The 15012-nt window shown below is 39.4% G+C and overlaps 1 protein-coding gene across 1 annotated transcript; it reads right to left on the reverse strand.

Moving 5' to 3' along the window:
• Positions 1 to 9599: 9599 nt before the first annotated feature.
• On the reverse strand, positions 9600 to 10496 carry LOC131332543 (uncharacterized). The gene has a single exon (XM_058366849.1). It carries the CDS (start codon positions 10494 to 10496, stop codon positions 9600 to 9602), a length of 897 nt encoding a protein of 298 aa, XP_058222832.1.
• Between the last annotated feature and the right edge of the window lie 4516 nt (positions 10497 to 15012).

Consider the following 15012-nt stretch of genomic DNA (forward strand, 5'->3'; position numbering starts at 1 on the left):
CCTTCCAATTTTCAGCAAAAGAAACCCAATATGAAAATTGAACTTGCATGAGAAATGAAAAAAATCCTTTGATGTTTGAATCCCTTGCAATAAAACTAAAAAAAATTAGTCAAGAAACTCATAATTTACGGCAAAAAAAACCCAATATGAGTAAAACTCGTCCATGAAAAAAATCAAACTTGCATGAGAACTGAAAAAATCAAACTTATATCAGTATCGGTAATGGTCGTTCAGGAAGTTGTTTTTGGCAAAAGAAACCCAATATGATTAAAAATCGTTCAAGAAAGAAATCGAACTTTAGTGAGTACTAAAAAAAATCAAACTTACCTCACTATAGGTAATGGTCGTTCAGAAGTTGGAGGACATGAAAAATCTATGCATGTGACAAACAAACCCAAAAAATGTGGACTTCTAAATAGAAGGTATCAATTGCACACAGTAGGTTGGTTTTCTAAGAAACGGGGACTTCTAAAACGTAGTGATAAGTTTAAATCTTCTAAAATTTAAATCTTATGTGATAAGGAAATCACAGGGAACCAATCACTCACACATTCCTAAATAGAAGGTATATTCCTTTTAGCTTGTAGACTTCTTATATATTTTACCTAATGCCTAAATAGGAGGCGGAAATGACTCCTTATATACAGTTTTGTCTATATCCCAAGTGATATGTATGTAATTCTCCTTTTAAAAAGACTAAATCAATTACCTATGAATTCCTTTTCAATTATCGATCTATGGATTTAAAATAGACTAAATCAATTCCATATATGTACGTATTCTCCTTTTCAGTTTATAATCGATCTCATAAATCATGGGATTTCAAATGTTTGGAGATACATACAAATTGAAATTTAATTAGAAGGGCCAAATGTTTTCTTTTTAATCGGAAGGAGTATTTTAGGTTTCATTTCATTAATTCTTTTCAAATATGTCGCTGGCTATGCTACCCGTATATACGAATTCAAAAACTAATTCCGTTTAAAAAATATGTACCAATCTAATGGTCCAAAATATACGGATTCAAGGGATGAAATATTTACCCACCAAATCAAAGATTTAATAACTAAAAGCATTCGTTGAAAGATTTAACAAAAATCTACTGTAATTAAGCAATTGTCTTGGCCAATTAGCTTTTGCCACTAATTAAGCAATTACGGTGGTGTTCCAACTAAACAAAAGGAAGGTTTTAGAAAAAGGAAGATAATTTCAAGCCCAAAAATTATCTGTATACGCAAATAATTTTTCTACCAATATGGATCTTGTTTGATAGATTTCATTGAGATCTTTTATACGGTGCAAGAAAAATCAAAAAAATATTTTTCATTTTCATTATATTTGAGTTTGAAAATTGAAAAAAAAGAAGTTTTAAAAAAGGAAGGTTATCTGGAACACCCCCTACGTTTACTCCCTAATTCTCTTCCAAAATAGAAAATAGAAGGGGAATGTGTAATTAGAAAATGGTCAAAAAAAAGTTATCAATTTACGGACATGCCGTTTTGTAGAATGGAGGGTAGAGATTTATGTAGGAGGAAGAGATAAATCTGGAGCGTTGGTTGTCTTTTGGATTCAAACACAACTCTGTTTTATTATATAGATTACTATGATATCCTCAAGCCCTCTAATTATATGCATTTCCATCAATTTGAGCATAAATGGCACTCAGAAGTTATACGGAACGGGGATCTGAACAACTTGTATTTCTAATTTTGGAGATCCAAAACGTCTAACAAACGGTAGGCCTCATTTGTTGAAAGCATCAATCAAAACTCGAATAATGAGCGATGGAAAAGGCCAGTTTAACATAAGCTCTAATTTTATTTTATTTTTTGATCCGACATAAGCTCTAATTTACGACTTCTAAAAACATAGAGAGTGTCAAACCAAATTTTCCAGGAGAAGTGTCAAATCAATGTGGTCTGAAATAGCATCTTATAGCTTTGATGTGACTGCTTTCATGGCAGTTTCTTACAAAGTTAATCATCAACGATCACCCACCCATTTAAAGAATAATCACGGAGAAGTCAGTGCCCAACACCACTTTAGATTGGATAACAGATTATATTGAGGCTCCGTTCGGCTAAATAAGTTAATTGAATTTTTTTTTTTCAATTTTTTTTTTGTATTTGTTAGTTTTTCGTCAATTTTTTGAAGATTATTACATCGTTGTAACGAGAGAAATTTAAAAAGTAAAAAATTATGATCGAAATTCAATTTTTTTTAATAAAAATGAAACTATTTTTAGAGGCTTTTTGGGTTTTGTTTTGAGCATGGCTTGACAAGTCAAGTTCTAATCAAAGTCGTAAGTCCTCACCACGTGAAAGAAAGTTCCGTCACTTCTGGGATTAGCCCTGTTCCAGAATGACAAATGAGTACTTATTTTTCAAGAAGATAATTTCAAGCTTAAAAATTATGTGCTTACGCAAATAATTTTCCTATCAATATGGATCATGTTTGATAGATCTCACTGAGATCTTTAATACGGTGAAAAAAATGAAAAATTTATTTTTTATTTACATTATTTTTTAGTTTAAAAATATGAAATAAATATTTATTTTTAAAAAAAATGTTCTGAAACGGGGCCTAAGGAAGTTCCCCCAAGGGAAAGACAGTCAATAGGAATTCTCTCTACCCTAGAACCCATAGGCCTAGGAGTAATAAACTGAAGAGGGTAGCAGTTTGGATTGAGTGGTTTTGGTTTGGGTTCGGTGTTGTGGTTTTCTTGGGCTTAGGTTTGGGCACTTTCTTTTCCTTTTCGGGGGTTGGCGTCTTGTCTTATGATTTGTTCGGGTCTTGTGTGGCGTTTTCCGGCGGTGTGCTAAGTCCCTTCAATTGGATGCTATCAAGTATTAACTATCAACTCCTTTGGTGTTAGAGTTTTGCTCTGTCTTCAATTAAGACCCTTGCAAGTGGGCTTGTCCGGACACCTGAGTTATAAAAAAAAAATAACTCGAATGAGTCAGAAATGAGTGTTAAGTGTTGAGTGTTTTTTTTTGTTTTTTAAGGTTTCTGCGATGTTGATATTGTAGGATCTGTTTTTTTGTTTTGTTTCAGGCTTGAGGCTTGCTTGGTGTTTGCTTGTTTTCAGGTCGGTTTTCTTTGGGTTTTTGGTATTCGGTTGGCGTCTTGCCTTCTTTGTTGTTCTTTTTCGATAGTCTAGGGTAACTTATGACAGTGTGCTCTTATTCCGTTTAATCTTTGTAATCGTTGATAAAGATTAATAAAATCTTTTTCTATTGCAAAAAAAGGCTACTAGCTAGTGTCATTGTCTAGTCTAGCATAAGCTCTAATTTACAACTTTTAAAAAGATAGAGTATCCATGGTATACGGATTACGGATACCCATATGAAATCAAATTTTCCAAGAGAATTGTCCCAAGTTGGCTCGAAATAGCATGCTTGTAGCTTTGATGTGACTGCTGTTATGGCATTTTTCATTCACAAGTTGGAGAAATTTTTGGGTGCAAAGGGTATAGTCCACGTGGTATCTGAGCGCGCATTCGAGTCGTCCAAACGTGTTTTGAACAGCCAGGATTTAGAGGTTGAGAAAGAGGAGAGGGAGAGTGGTCGGCTAAGTAGGAAAGAGAGTGCTCGGATCTGAATTATCCAAAACACGTTTGGAGTCTTTGGATGGCTCGGAAGTTTAGTGCCAAGTACCACTACTAGTTGGGATAACTTATGTCGACCATTTGTAGCGGGTAGCTAATAAGAATTGTACACATATGGAGATTAATTTGGGTTGACGAGAATCTATCTATGATTTTATAGAATGAGTAGTAACTCCACTGGAGTAATAGTAGTGAAGATTTATCAATAGCATATATATATACTCCCCCAAGGTATTAATCTTTTACTCCTATATGTTTTCTGCGACCGGTTGGCTGAAGAATGTTTATGTAATTGCTCCACTAGTTGTTACATTCGAATTGTAGATGTGAATGGGACGCAGAATTTATACATAGCGGGAATCCGAACGGCATGTATTTCTAACTACGTATGGATCGGAGGTCGGAAAAGGCTAACAAACGGTAGGCATCATTTGTTGAACAACATTAATCGAAACTCGAATAAGTCAGAAAGGAGTGTTAAAAGGCTAGTCGGACAAATGCTCTAATTTACGGCTTTTAAAAACATAGTAGAATATCCGTGCTATACCTATACGAAAATGAAATTGAAGGGGTTCGAGTTGACAGGACCTTGGCCTGGGTTTGGGTTCTCCTTCCGCTGGTTCGTTTCCGTCCCTGGACCTGCAATAAGTCACTAGGGCTGGAGGAGCCCTGTGACCCTCCGATGATCAAGTCAGATCTCAGGGGAGAATATAGATCTAGGGTTAGGGTAGAGTGGCATACCTTTAAAAGGCCAGTATCCCTTTGTATTTATAGACCTAGGTTTGCTTGCCCTCCAAGCTAGCGCGTGGAATATACATCCGGGTAACCGCCTCGGGTGACGTCATATGTGACGACAGGAGTGGAAACGGTTACGGAGCGTATGATCAGATCTGACCACAATGATCATGTCTGCCACGTATCTTCTTTTGATTCCTTCTGGCGTAACAAACTCTCCTTGCGTGAGCTCCGTGTGAACGTTTATGCAATTGTATTGCATGTTGCTGGCAGTTTACCGAGGTTGGCACTGAAGGATCTTTACCGAACGTTTAACCGAACCAATACATCACAATCCACTTGTACTGACCTACGGGTCGGACCCTCACGGAACCTCGGTTAACAGTTTTTTGCACCATCACCTAGCTTGGTACCGAAGCCACCACAGAAATCAAATTTTCCAAGAGAATTGTCCCAAATCAATTTGGCCCGAAATAGCATGCTTGTAGCTTTGATGTGACTGCTTTCATGGCAGTTTCTTCACAAAGTTTTAATCATCAATAATCACCCACCCATTTAAAGAATAATCATGGAGAAGTCAGTGCCCAACAGGCCAACACCACATTAGAATCGGATAACAGCTTATATTGACTATTTTTAGAGGCTTTTTGGGTTTTGTTTTGAGCATGGCTTGGCAGGTTTAGGTAGCAGTTTGGATTGAGTGGTTTTGGTTTTGGGTTCGGTGTTGTGGTTTTCTTGGGCTTAGGTTTCGGCCTTTTTTTTTCCTTTTCGGGGGTTGGCGTTTTGCCTTCATGGTTTGTTCGGGTCTTGTGTGGCGTTTTCCGGCTGTGTGCCTTAGTCCCTTTAATCTTTGGTTTTCATTCTTCAAAAATTAATAAAATTCTTTTGCTTAGAAAAGAAAATCCTTGATCGTTACGCTCCAATTCTAGATACACAGTATTCATGAAATTAGTAATCCCGATCCAATATCTAATCCATCCAACAAACATGCCCTACAGAATATTTAGTTGGTAGATCCTAGATAGTTCTATTGCCACTTTTCTTTGAGTAGAAGTGCATGATTTTGGGACAAGTCAATCTAAAAAGCTGCTGAGTACTTGATAAATATGAATAGATCATTGTGGCATGACAATGATTATAGGGTGAGAACACAAATTGTGGTCCTCAAAGAAGCACTATGATCACCAGGACTTGTATAAGTTTAAAGGAGGGTTAGGAGAAGATGGAAGATCATTGTTTGTCCCATTGAAGAGATGTACTACTAAAGGAATGGACCACGATGTAGTTAGCTAGCCTTGCTATTTTGTAGAAAATTTAGTGGATTCATGAGGATTGCACTTTTGAAGTTAAAAAATGATTGGTATTATCTTTCTTTTTCTGGTTAAGAAACATATTGATACTACAATTCATTAATTAGCTTCTTAACCACCAAACATATTGGTATTACAATTTGCTAACCCACTTCAATTAGAGGATCGCGTTACCAAATGAAGATCGAGCGAATTAAAGTGGAAAAACCAACTCACAGTTTGTATGCGTAGTTAGAGACCATAGAATTAAGATAAATGATATTGGCACTCCAAAAATTGATACAGGCTCATTTTAAAAGTTTGGAGTGTTTGTATCAATTTTTGAAGTGCCAATATCATTTCTCGTTAAGGGAAATCACAAGATCAGTGATCATCAGTGCGTGCTATATATATGACACACAGTGTCTGGTAACTGGAGTAACTTATTTGCAATCTCAAGGCTCATGGAATATGGAAACAGCAGTGCTCCGCAGACGGGGGGCAGCTCACGTGGGGGCAATCTTGTGCGCCTCTCAGCGTGGGTTAGGGGTCGTTTCAGTGTCTTTTTTAAATCTTTTTTTTTTTTACAAAGAAGGTAATTTTAAATTTAAATATAATAAAAATAAAAAATAATTTTTTAAATTTTTTGCACCGTCTAAAAGATCTCAATGAAATTTATCAAACAAGATTCATATTGATAGAAAAATTATTTACATAAAAACATGATTTTTAAGCTTGAAATTATCTTCTTTTTTAAAAAGTATTTTTTCAAGAAAACTGGAATAGAGTTAGTGCAGGAAAAAAAGAAAGAGATATTCACTCACCTCATAATCTCATGACAAGACACCTAATTAGACTAGCTACAAGTTGAATCTCAAAACCCTAAAGTAGGAGTAGATCTTAAAGCTATAAAAGGGATCTAAAAGATTTCCCATTCTTAGGGCTAATGGTTGCAGATGATATGTCCTTGTCCACCAACTTCTTGTACTAATATTTTGCTTTTCCCTTTCGGTTATTCAGGGATTATAAATTTAGTGATCAAAATCTTCATCTTCTTCATTAATAGGAGTTGGTAGGCATTAAATTTAGTTTAGCAAAAGAGAACATGGGGATATTATGATATCTTCATTGCAAAATCACCTTCCACTGTCACGTATATAATTACTGCAGCTATTTGCCCTTATAATTACCCCAACAGCCAAGGGACAGATGGGTGTTGGCCCCATCTGGACCGTCCATGCTCGGCAATGGACGGTTCAGATTTCATTTTGGCCGAACAGATTTCAGTCGTCCAGCCGAGGTGAAATCTAAGTCGTCCATGGCCAACGCTCACGTTGTCCTTTACGGAACAGCAGGGTCTCTGAGTTCGGGAAACATCCAATAATAGGCGTGGACGGCTCGGATGGGGCCAATACTCGCGTTGTCCTTTACGGGGACAGCAGGGTCTCCGAGTTCGAGAAACATCTAATTATTAATATCCAAGTTCCATATTATTTTGTAGGGATGCAATAAAAGGATCAAAAGTTTTTTCTTCGCTTTATTTTCTTCTTAACAATTAATTTTCTCCCTTTTTATTTTGTTTTGTTTTGATTTGATTTGATTTGGATTTCAGTAACTACGAGCAACTATATATTCAAAAAAACTTTCATCAGGTGATCCCCTCTAACATTCTTCCATTTTTTAATCCAAATTACGAACTTAAATAGGGAAATGGTTGTCAACAAAATGGATCTACAATGATGTAACTTGAAAAAAAGCAAATAAGCCAAAGCCGCGTAGTTGAGTTTTTGAGCCCAATTTGAAAAAAAGCAATCAAGATTTAGTCAGTCAAGCTTGACTTATTCATTCCGAGTTTCCTGTTACATATTTATTAGTAGGTAATTAACGAGTCAAAATCTCAAGTTAGCTAAATAAAGGGTGAAAATTGAACCTTATATTAGAAGTACTGATCCAGAATTGGGCGGGTTAACCTATACATAAAAATAAGAAGATGGGGTGTACGGATTATTTCTAAAAAATAGAGAAATGATTTTCACACTCCGCTTTTATCTTTGCACTCTCTTTTTGCCTTTGTTTGCATTGAAATTTATTAACTACCATTACCTCCATGAATCACTTTTCTGTTTTTCATACGAAGAGAAATTTTGATATTTTCAAGTGAAATTAAAGATAAAAATGATGTGCCAAAATGTATTAAAAAAAGGAGTTTTAAAATTATGTTGCTAAAAATAAAGGGAAATAATTTTCACTCCTTTTTTTTTTTTTATTTATAGTCACACTCTTTTTTTTTTCTTTTAGCAAAAGAATACATATACTCTCAACACTTCAAAAAAGAAAAGAAAAAAGAATGTGGATATCAAAAAGGGGAGTGTGAAAAACACTCCCAAAAATAAATAATAAGAAAATAGCCACTTCAACTTAGACAAGTAAACCAACTGAGCTAAACTCAGTTAGCCAAAACTTTTGCAATTCTTCCTGGGATAATAGAAGTTCGAGTCTTACTGCTAGGTGAGAAGTTCTTCCATTCGGAGTATTTCTCCTACTAATGGGGGCTTGTAGTTTGGTTGGGTTTATAGTGGTTGAGTTGTTAGAGCTTAATTATCTCGTGGACTCTTACATAATTGATACAGTGTCCCGTAACTTGTATTTTGTATTATTTCATACACGATTTAATGATTTCTCCTATCTCGTTTTTAAAAAAAAAAAATTAGCCAAGTTCAACGTTCGTCCGAGCACACGAATTAACTGTACTGTACTGGTCCCCTTTCAATTCCTAGAAAGCAGCACCACAGGATTGTGCGTGCCCGACCCCATCCGCATAAATGACATCTCAGGACCTCAGGACTCAGGTTTAGGTCGACCCCCAAAGTCGTCAGTTTCATTACTCTTCAAACAGTCTCAACACCCAAATCAACACACACACACACAACTCCTTTGTTGGACGGTAACTAAAACATAATGACAAATTGACAATTGTTGGGTGCCCTTGGTGCGTGGCCAAGTCACGGTCTCCATCCCCCTATCACCGTCAAATCAAACGAGATTCAAAAATCGTTGGGTAGTGATTAGGGACACTGAATAATTAAACGAGATTCAAACATCGAATAATTACTCGTGACTTTGCATTTGGCTTAGAATGTTGGAGTACCCCCTCTTGGTATGCATGTTGAGGTAGAGAAAAGTTGTTATGTGCTACTAGTATTCGAGTATTACGCACCACTCTTTATCACCACGCAACTATGAAATAGTTGAGCAACACAAGAATAAGAGGAGGCATGCCATAATTTTGCGAAAACAATAAAATAGTAGAGATAACAAGTAGAATTCCAAAATTTAAAAGCCACTCTCTATAACGAAAAGAAAAAAATGCAATTTCTATCAATACTATAACTATAACAATTTGGGCCCATGGCCACCCTTAACCCCAACTTCTAAGCTCCCTTTTTTTTTTTTTTTTTTTCCAAAGTAAAATTAGGAACAAGAGAAGAAGAATCAAAACAAAGAGAACCGATCATCGGACAAGACCACAAGACTCTTCTGAACTCTGATCTTAATCAGCTATGAGGGCGGCATGAGCGCTTCATGCAAATGATCATGTGGCTCTCATTAGCTTTGAGCAATACCTAGAGCCCCTAATAATCGCTCCAAGTCAACACGTTTATTCTTTAAACTCCACCATTTTCTTTGGTCACGAGCATCATCCACCATGCTCATGAGAACTACAGCATCCCTCCGATCTTTGACCCAAAATAAAATAAAAAATAAAATGGGGGTGGTTTGTGTAATTTCAAACATCAAAATCAAGAGTCACATTCGTAATTACAACGAGAAATCAATCTCACGTACTACTCCTGTCCCAAAGGGGGAAAGTCCACCGAGGACTCAAACGTAGAAAAGGAAAAACCACCAAGGGTAAAACCGTACTTTGGCTGTAACAACCGTCTCACGCCAGTTGCCGTCGCGAGCTGCTATCGGTGGCCGTAGTTGCACCGGCCGAAATCGGCGATCTTCCTCGACCTGTTCAGCGCCCCCGTCGACAGCCGCGGCCCCACCGCCGGAACCCTAACATCGCCGTGAACCGCCACCTCCGGCGGCATTATTGTCCCCTTCTGGTTCCACTGCCGGGTAGGGCTCGCTCGCACCAACGGGCTCAAGCAGAACTTCAACCCGGACACGTTGCGCGAGTGCCCGCCGCGCCGGACCTGCGGCGTCGCCCTCTGCGGCGTCTGCCTCCACTCCTCCGGCGAGTAATCGCAGTAATCCTCCTCGTCGCCGCCGCAGTCCGAAACTCTCGCCGGCGACATCCCCCGATCGCAGCGGCGAAGCCTCGACGGTCTCCAGCCGCCGTCGACGGAGGACCGATTCATCTCGTCCTTCTTCTGGCGGCTCGGGGAGGAGAGCATGTTGGACAACCACGACGGCCGGTTCGGAGACGACGACGGCGCCTCGCGCGATCTGAATCTGAACAACCTGTACAACAAACAGGAATTCCTACTCCTCCGCTTCGCGCACGTGTCCCGTTCCTCGGCGAATTCTACGGTGGGGCCTATCTGCGGAGTGGAATAAAAGAGCTGATCGGACAGAGTGTGGTGGCGGCGGTTAGGGTTAAGGTTAGTGTTATAATTAGGGCGGGAGTAATCGGATTTCCGGTGAGAGATGTACGGGGAGACGGAGCGCGGGAAGGCGAGAGGGGGCGGTGCGGCGGCGTCTGATTTCCGGCGATCTTCTTGGGCCTCTTGCGATCGGGCAAATCGGGCTTCGGCTAGGGTTTGGGCCTCGATGAGAGCTGAAAGGCGTTCGGTGAGACAGGTGGCGCAGACGCCGACGCTGCTGGTGTAATCGGTGAGGTGCTTCTTGCACCTCATTTGTATGTGCAACTGTGTATTTGGTTTGTGATCAGATTTGAGAGGTGTGTTCACTGTGTTGGGTGATTATTGTTGTTGTTGTTCTTTGAATTCTTTGCTGGGAAGATTTGTGGGTGGGATTTTGGTAATGAATTGTAAAGATCTAAGGAAGAAATCGGAGATGGAGATATGCGGATTTCTTGCTGATTCTTTAGAGAGAGAGAGAGAGAGAGTGGGAGAGGGATGACAAGGGAGGAGGAGGAGGAGAAGCTGAGGCTGGGGCGGTTAAAAAGGGTATAGGTGGCCGTTGGCCTACAAACAAAGAAATCTCGGTTTCTTGAGGGGGCTCTAACGCGTTTATTACTTCCTTGTTTCTGTGTGTGGAACTGCGGTTAGTTTTACAAGTATTTTACCGGAGGACTACTTTCGAACAACGAAAAGCTCCAAACAAATTATTGTGATGTAAGATTTTTAACCTACTGGGGAATCGTGGATGACTAACACATCCATCGTCTCTTGTGATGCTCCTTCTGTGATTTTTCATGCGACGCAAAACCGACTTATTACGATCTTAATTTATGATTCAAACCGTTTATGTAGTAAGTTTTGGTGTATTGCATGTGCCTATGAGAAGAATCAATTGTTATAAGCTTGGTTGAATATTTTGGTCACAAGTGAAAATGCACATTGCGTCAATTTCACTTGTGCTAAATTACTGACGTCTAATTGTAAAAGCTTGGATCAATATTTTTGGCACAAGTGAAATGCATCATTACCGATGTCCAATGAAATTGATTAAGAGCAACACCAATTTGCTTCCCTTTTTTAAAGTTTTTTTGGGGTGTGTGGGGATTGTTTCAGAAGAATTTTTACTTTCCAACGTATTACGGAGATAAAAATCCAGCCTATTGGGAATGAGTCAGCTTCTGCAGTCAACTGAAGAGAGCCAATGCATTTCAATCATAGTCGTTTATCTTGACAATCAATAGTCTACAGAAGCTGACAACAGATACACTTTTGGGTGAACAATTTTGATCATTCAATTGAACCTTATTTTTTATTTGAGCCTAAAATTCTAGGACATCACACACTCAGGGGTTGCCCCAGTGGTTTGAGCGGATGCCCAGGCTTCGGGAGTACTCCTCAAGTCTGTAGTAAGGGTCATCATTTGGCCCGAAGGCCCACGGCCCGCCCTAAGCCCGCCCGACCCATCAGGCTTTTACCCGGCCCGAGCCCGTGAAACAGGCGGCCCGGCCGGGGCCATAGTTTGTAATGGGCGGGCTCGGGCCTATAAATTTTTACTCGGCCCACCCGTAGGCCCGGCCCGTGAGCCCGCCCGTGGTACCCGGCCAAAAGCCCGCCCACTAGCCCCAAATCCCACAAAATCCTTTCTTTTTTCCCTTTCCCAAGGAAATTTAAGCCCGCCCGGTTTTTGACCCGCTAGCCCGCGGGCCGGGCTTGGGCTTCAATTTATAGTAGGGAGCCCGGCCCGTGGGCGGGCTTGGGTAGTACATTGACGACCTGGCCCGGCCCGGCCCGATGATGACCCTTAGTCTGGAGTTCGATTTCCCCCCGGGTGAGTATCTTGAAGTAAGTGGGGGATAGAGACTGGTGTGGCCGCGCTAGCTCCCCTGGAGGTTTGGATTGCAAAGTCGAGTCCATATATTGGCCTGGCTGTAGGGTTGTTTCTCCGTTACAAAAATAAAATAAAATAAAATTCTAGGACATCCAAAGGTTAGTATACGACCCCTAACAAAAATATTGACCCTGAAGATTGGGTGGTGTATAAATATCAAAATACCGTAGCCATAAGATAGTTAGCCCAACAAATATCTTATCCACAGGGATAATAATGATTTCAGTTTCACAGAATGACCAAGTTTGAAATATCTTTCTTTAATAGTAGATCAAGATTTCCTAATGGAAAGGGTTACTCTATTAATTTTCCGTATTAAAAACAGGCGGTCTTACATAAATTGGCTATAAATAAGAAGATACTACTAGAGGCGGAGGGTTTTATAGAATTGGGGGCGGTGGACGCCACCAATTGTCTCTTCTGAAAAGGGATCGGCTCCTCTCCGGTCTCAAAAAGGATAAGAGCGTGTGAGCGGATCTGTCCCAGGTTCAATTGAATGATCAGAATTAATTATTCATTGCATAGAACTTGTTCTATTCATTGAAAAGCTACGTTGATCTAATATCAATTAATAGGTTTACGAAAAACCTACGTTTAAAAAAAAAAAATAGATTGGCACCCTAGTGGTGAGACTTGAAAATTATCATGGGAGAGTGATTTATCCCCAAGCCAATCCTTTTTATTTACAAAGTATGAAATAAATGACAAATAAAATCTGTGAAAGCCATAACGTTGGACGACACCGATTTTGGCCAAAATAATCCTTCTATAGACTTTGACATTTTGGTAAAACGCCTTCCCAATGATAATGGGCTTTTTGTTTATAATCCTCGAAAGTCTTGACTACAGGTTGTTGTTTTAAAGTTTGAGAGTATATCTTGCAATCACGCTACAACTAGACACACAATCATACAAACTTATTCACATAAAAAATGGGCTGGGTCCCAATTTTTATGTGAGTAATTTGTGTCCCAATTTTTATGCGAGTAGTTTGTGTGATTATGTGTGCAAGTGTTTGTAGTTGCATATTAATTGAACTCTACTACGGAACCAAATTGAACTCTACTACGGAACCAGACGGGATCCATTGACGGCCACGTGGGGCCCATTCTGGGCCCCACGCGGATTATCCGAGCCGTTCAAAGAATTTTTAAAAAATTATGAGTGGGCCCATTATAGCTCAGCTCAATCCGATGTGTGTAGGTGCTCGATTCAATCATCTCATTTTTCAAAAATTAGAATGAGCACAGAAAAATGGAATATTTGGATCGAGCACCTATACACATCGGATGGAGCTGAGTTCTTACACGCCCCACTTGGAAATTTTTTAAATATTTTTTGAACGGCTCGGATCATCCGTGCGTGGCCTAGAGTGGGCCCTGCATAGCCGTCGATGGCTCCCGTTGGTTACTTTAGCATTACCGATATTAATTGGTATATCTTGATGCTTGATTGATGCAATCATGTTGTCATCATTAATTGGTGATCTGATTTAAGTATTTTTTGATGCCCTCTTTATTGTATGTGAGCTAGTCTTGGGAGTTTTTCTATGATCTTCCATGTGCAACTAACCTATTTTCTTTTGATAAGCAACTTAAAACCCTTGGAACTCAACGCACCAGTTCCCAATCATGTGTAGCACCTAAAAATGTAAAGTGATCACCGTCTAGATTTTTATATGCTCTGGGGTTATATGTTGCAGGACTGTAACGAGCCGAGTTGAATCATTTACTAAACGAATCTTTTTAATCGAGCCGAGTCATCTTTAACGAGCCGAGCTTTTGTCGAACGAGCCGAACTAGGCTTGGCTCGTTTACTAAATGAGCCGAGTTGTGCCAAGCTTGCGTGCGGCTGAGTTCATTTACAGGCCTATGCACACATGACCTTGTCACAATAGCAATCACAAGAATGTAAACCACCATGCCATTTATTTATTTATTTATTTTACGTTCAGGAGTGTTTGGGTTTCAAACCTTGACTAATCTCTTTCCCGATTCAATCAAAGGCAAACTATCTATGCTGACATTAGGGGATTTTCGAGAAACTACTTTCTTATACAGCCAGCCCAATAATCGAATCCTGGTCATGCAGGTTTTTTTTTTTTGCTACTCCGTATATATTTTCCACTTTTATATACCTTGTCTAAATGCCGCTGTCCCGGTAGCATACTGCACCAACGAAGTAAAGTAGTATAACATGTGGCATACGTTGACCTTTTTTCCAAGTCCTTTTCAGCCCCATAAAGCTAGACACCATTTTTGGAGCTGTATCCAAAAGAAAGGGACCTCTGTAGATGCCATTCGGCCTGCAGAATAACACAGAGCATTAGCCTTGCCTTTTTTAGGAGAGGAGATCCCCATCATATATAGTGCACTCCATTGGAATGGAACCTTCCACTACCGATCGAGTGCGCCAATAGTTCATGGGCACATCTAGCAAAACAGAGGTCTGTGGGGTCCTCATTTTTTTGTTTTGTTAATTTAATCTTAGGTGTGGGGGTATTAAATAATGGGAGCTAGGGATTTATTTAACTGCTTAAATATTTGGCCATCCTCAATTTCTTATTTCACTCCTAATTGCATGATTGTATTCTGATAATTGTCTGGTTCGAGATTCTCAATCATCTTGTGGTTAAGTCTCTTACACAGCCCCTTTTTGGATGGGGCATTTTCAGAGAGAAGAAAAGAAATGAAGGAGAAGAGTTGTCCCTCCCTTGTTTGGATGGTTAAAGAATTGAGAAAGGGTAAGAAAAAGTGAGAATCAAGAATCCCTTATATATGAAACCATTTTTGTTTCTCACCAAAAGTTATGGGATTTAGTGAGAAGAGAAAGGAGAAGGCCTATCAAATGAAATGGTGAGAAAACAAACTTCTTTATTTTCTTTTCACATCATTAAGAGAA

Source organism: Rhododendron vialii, chromosome 7a (genome assembly GCF_030253575.1).
Source record: "Rhododendron vialii isolate Sample 1 chromosome 7a, ASM3025357v1".
Taxonomy (NCBI): Eukaryota; Viridiplantae; Streptophyta; class Magnoliopsida; order Ericales; family Ericaceae; genus Rhododendron; species Rhododendron vialii.

Coding starts and splice junctions, on each gene's coding strand:
- LOC131332543 (XM_058366849.1), bottom strand. CDS start 10,496: ATGAGGTGCAAGAAGCACCTCACCGATTACACCAGCAGCGTCGGCGTC.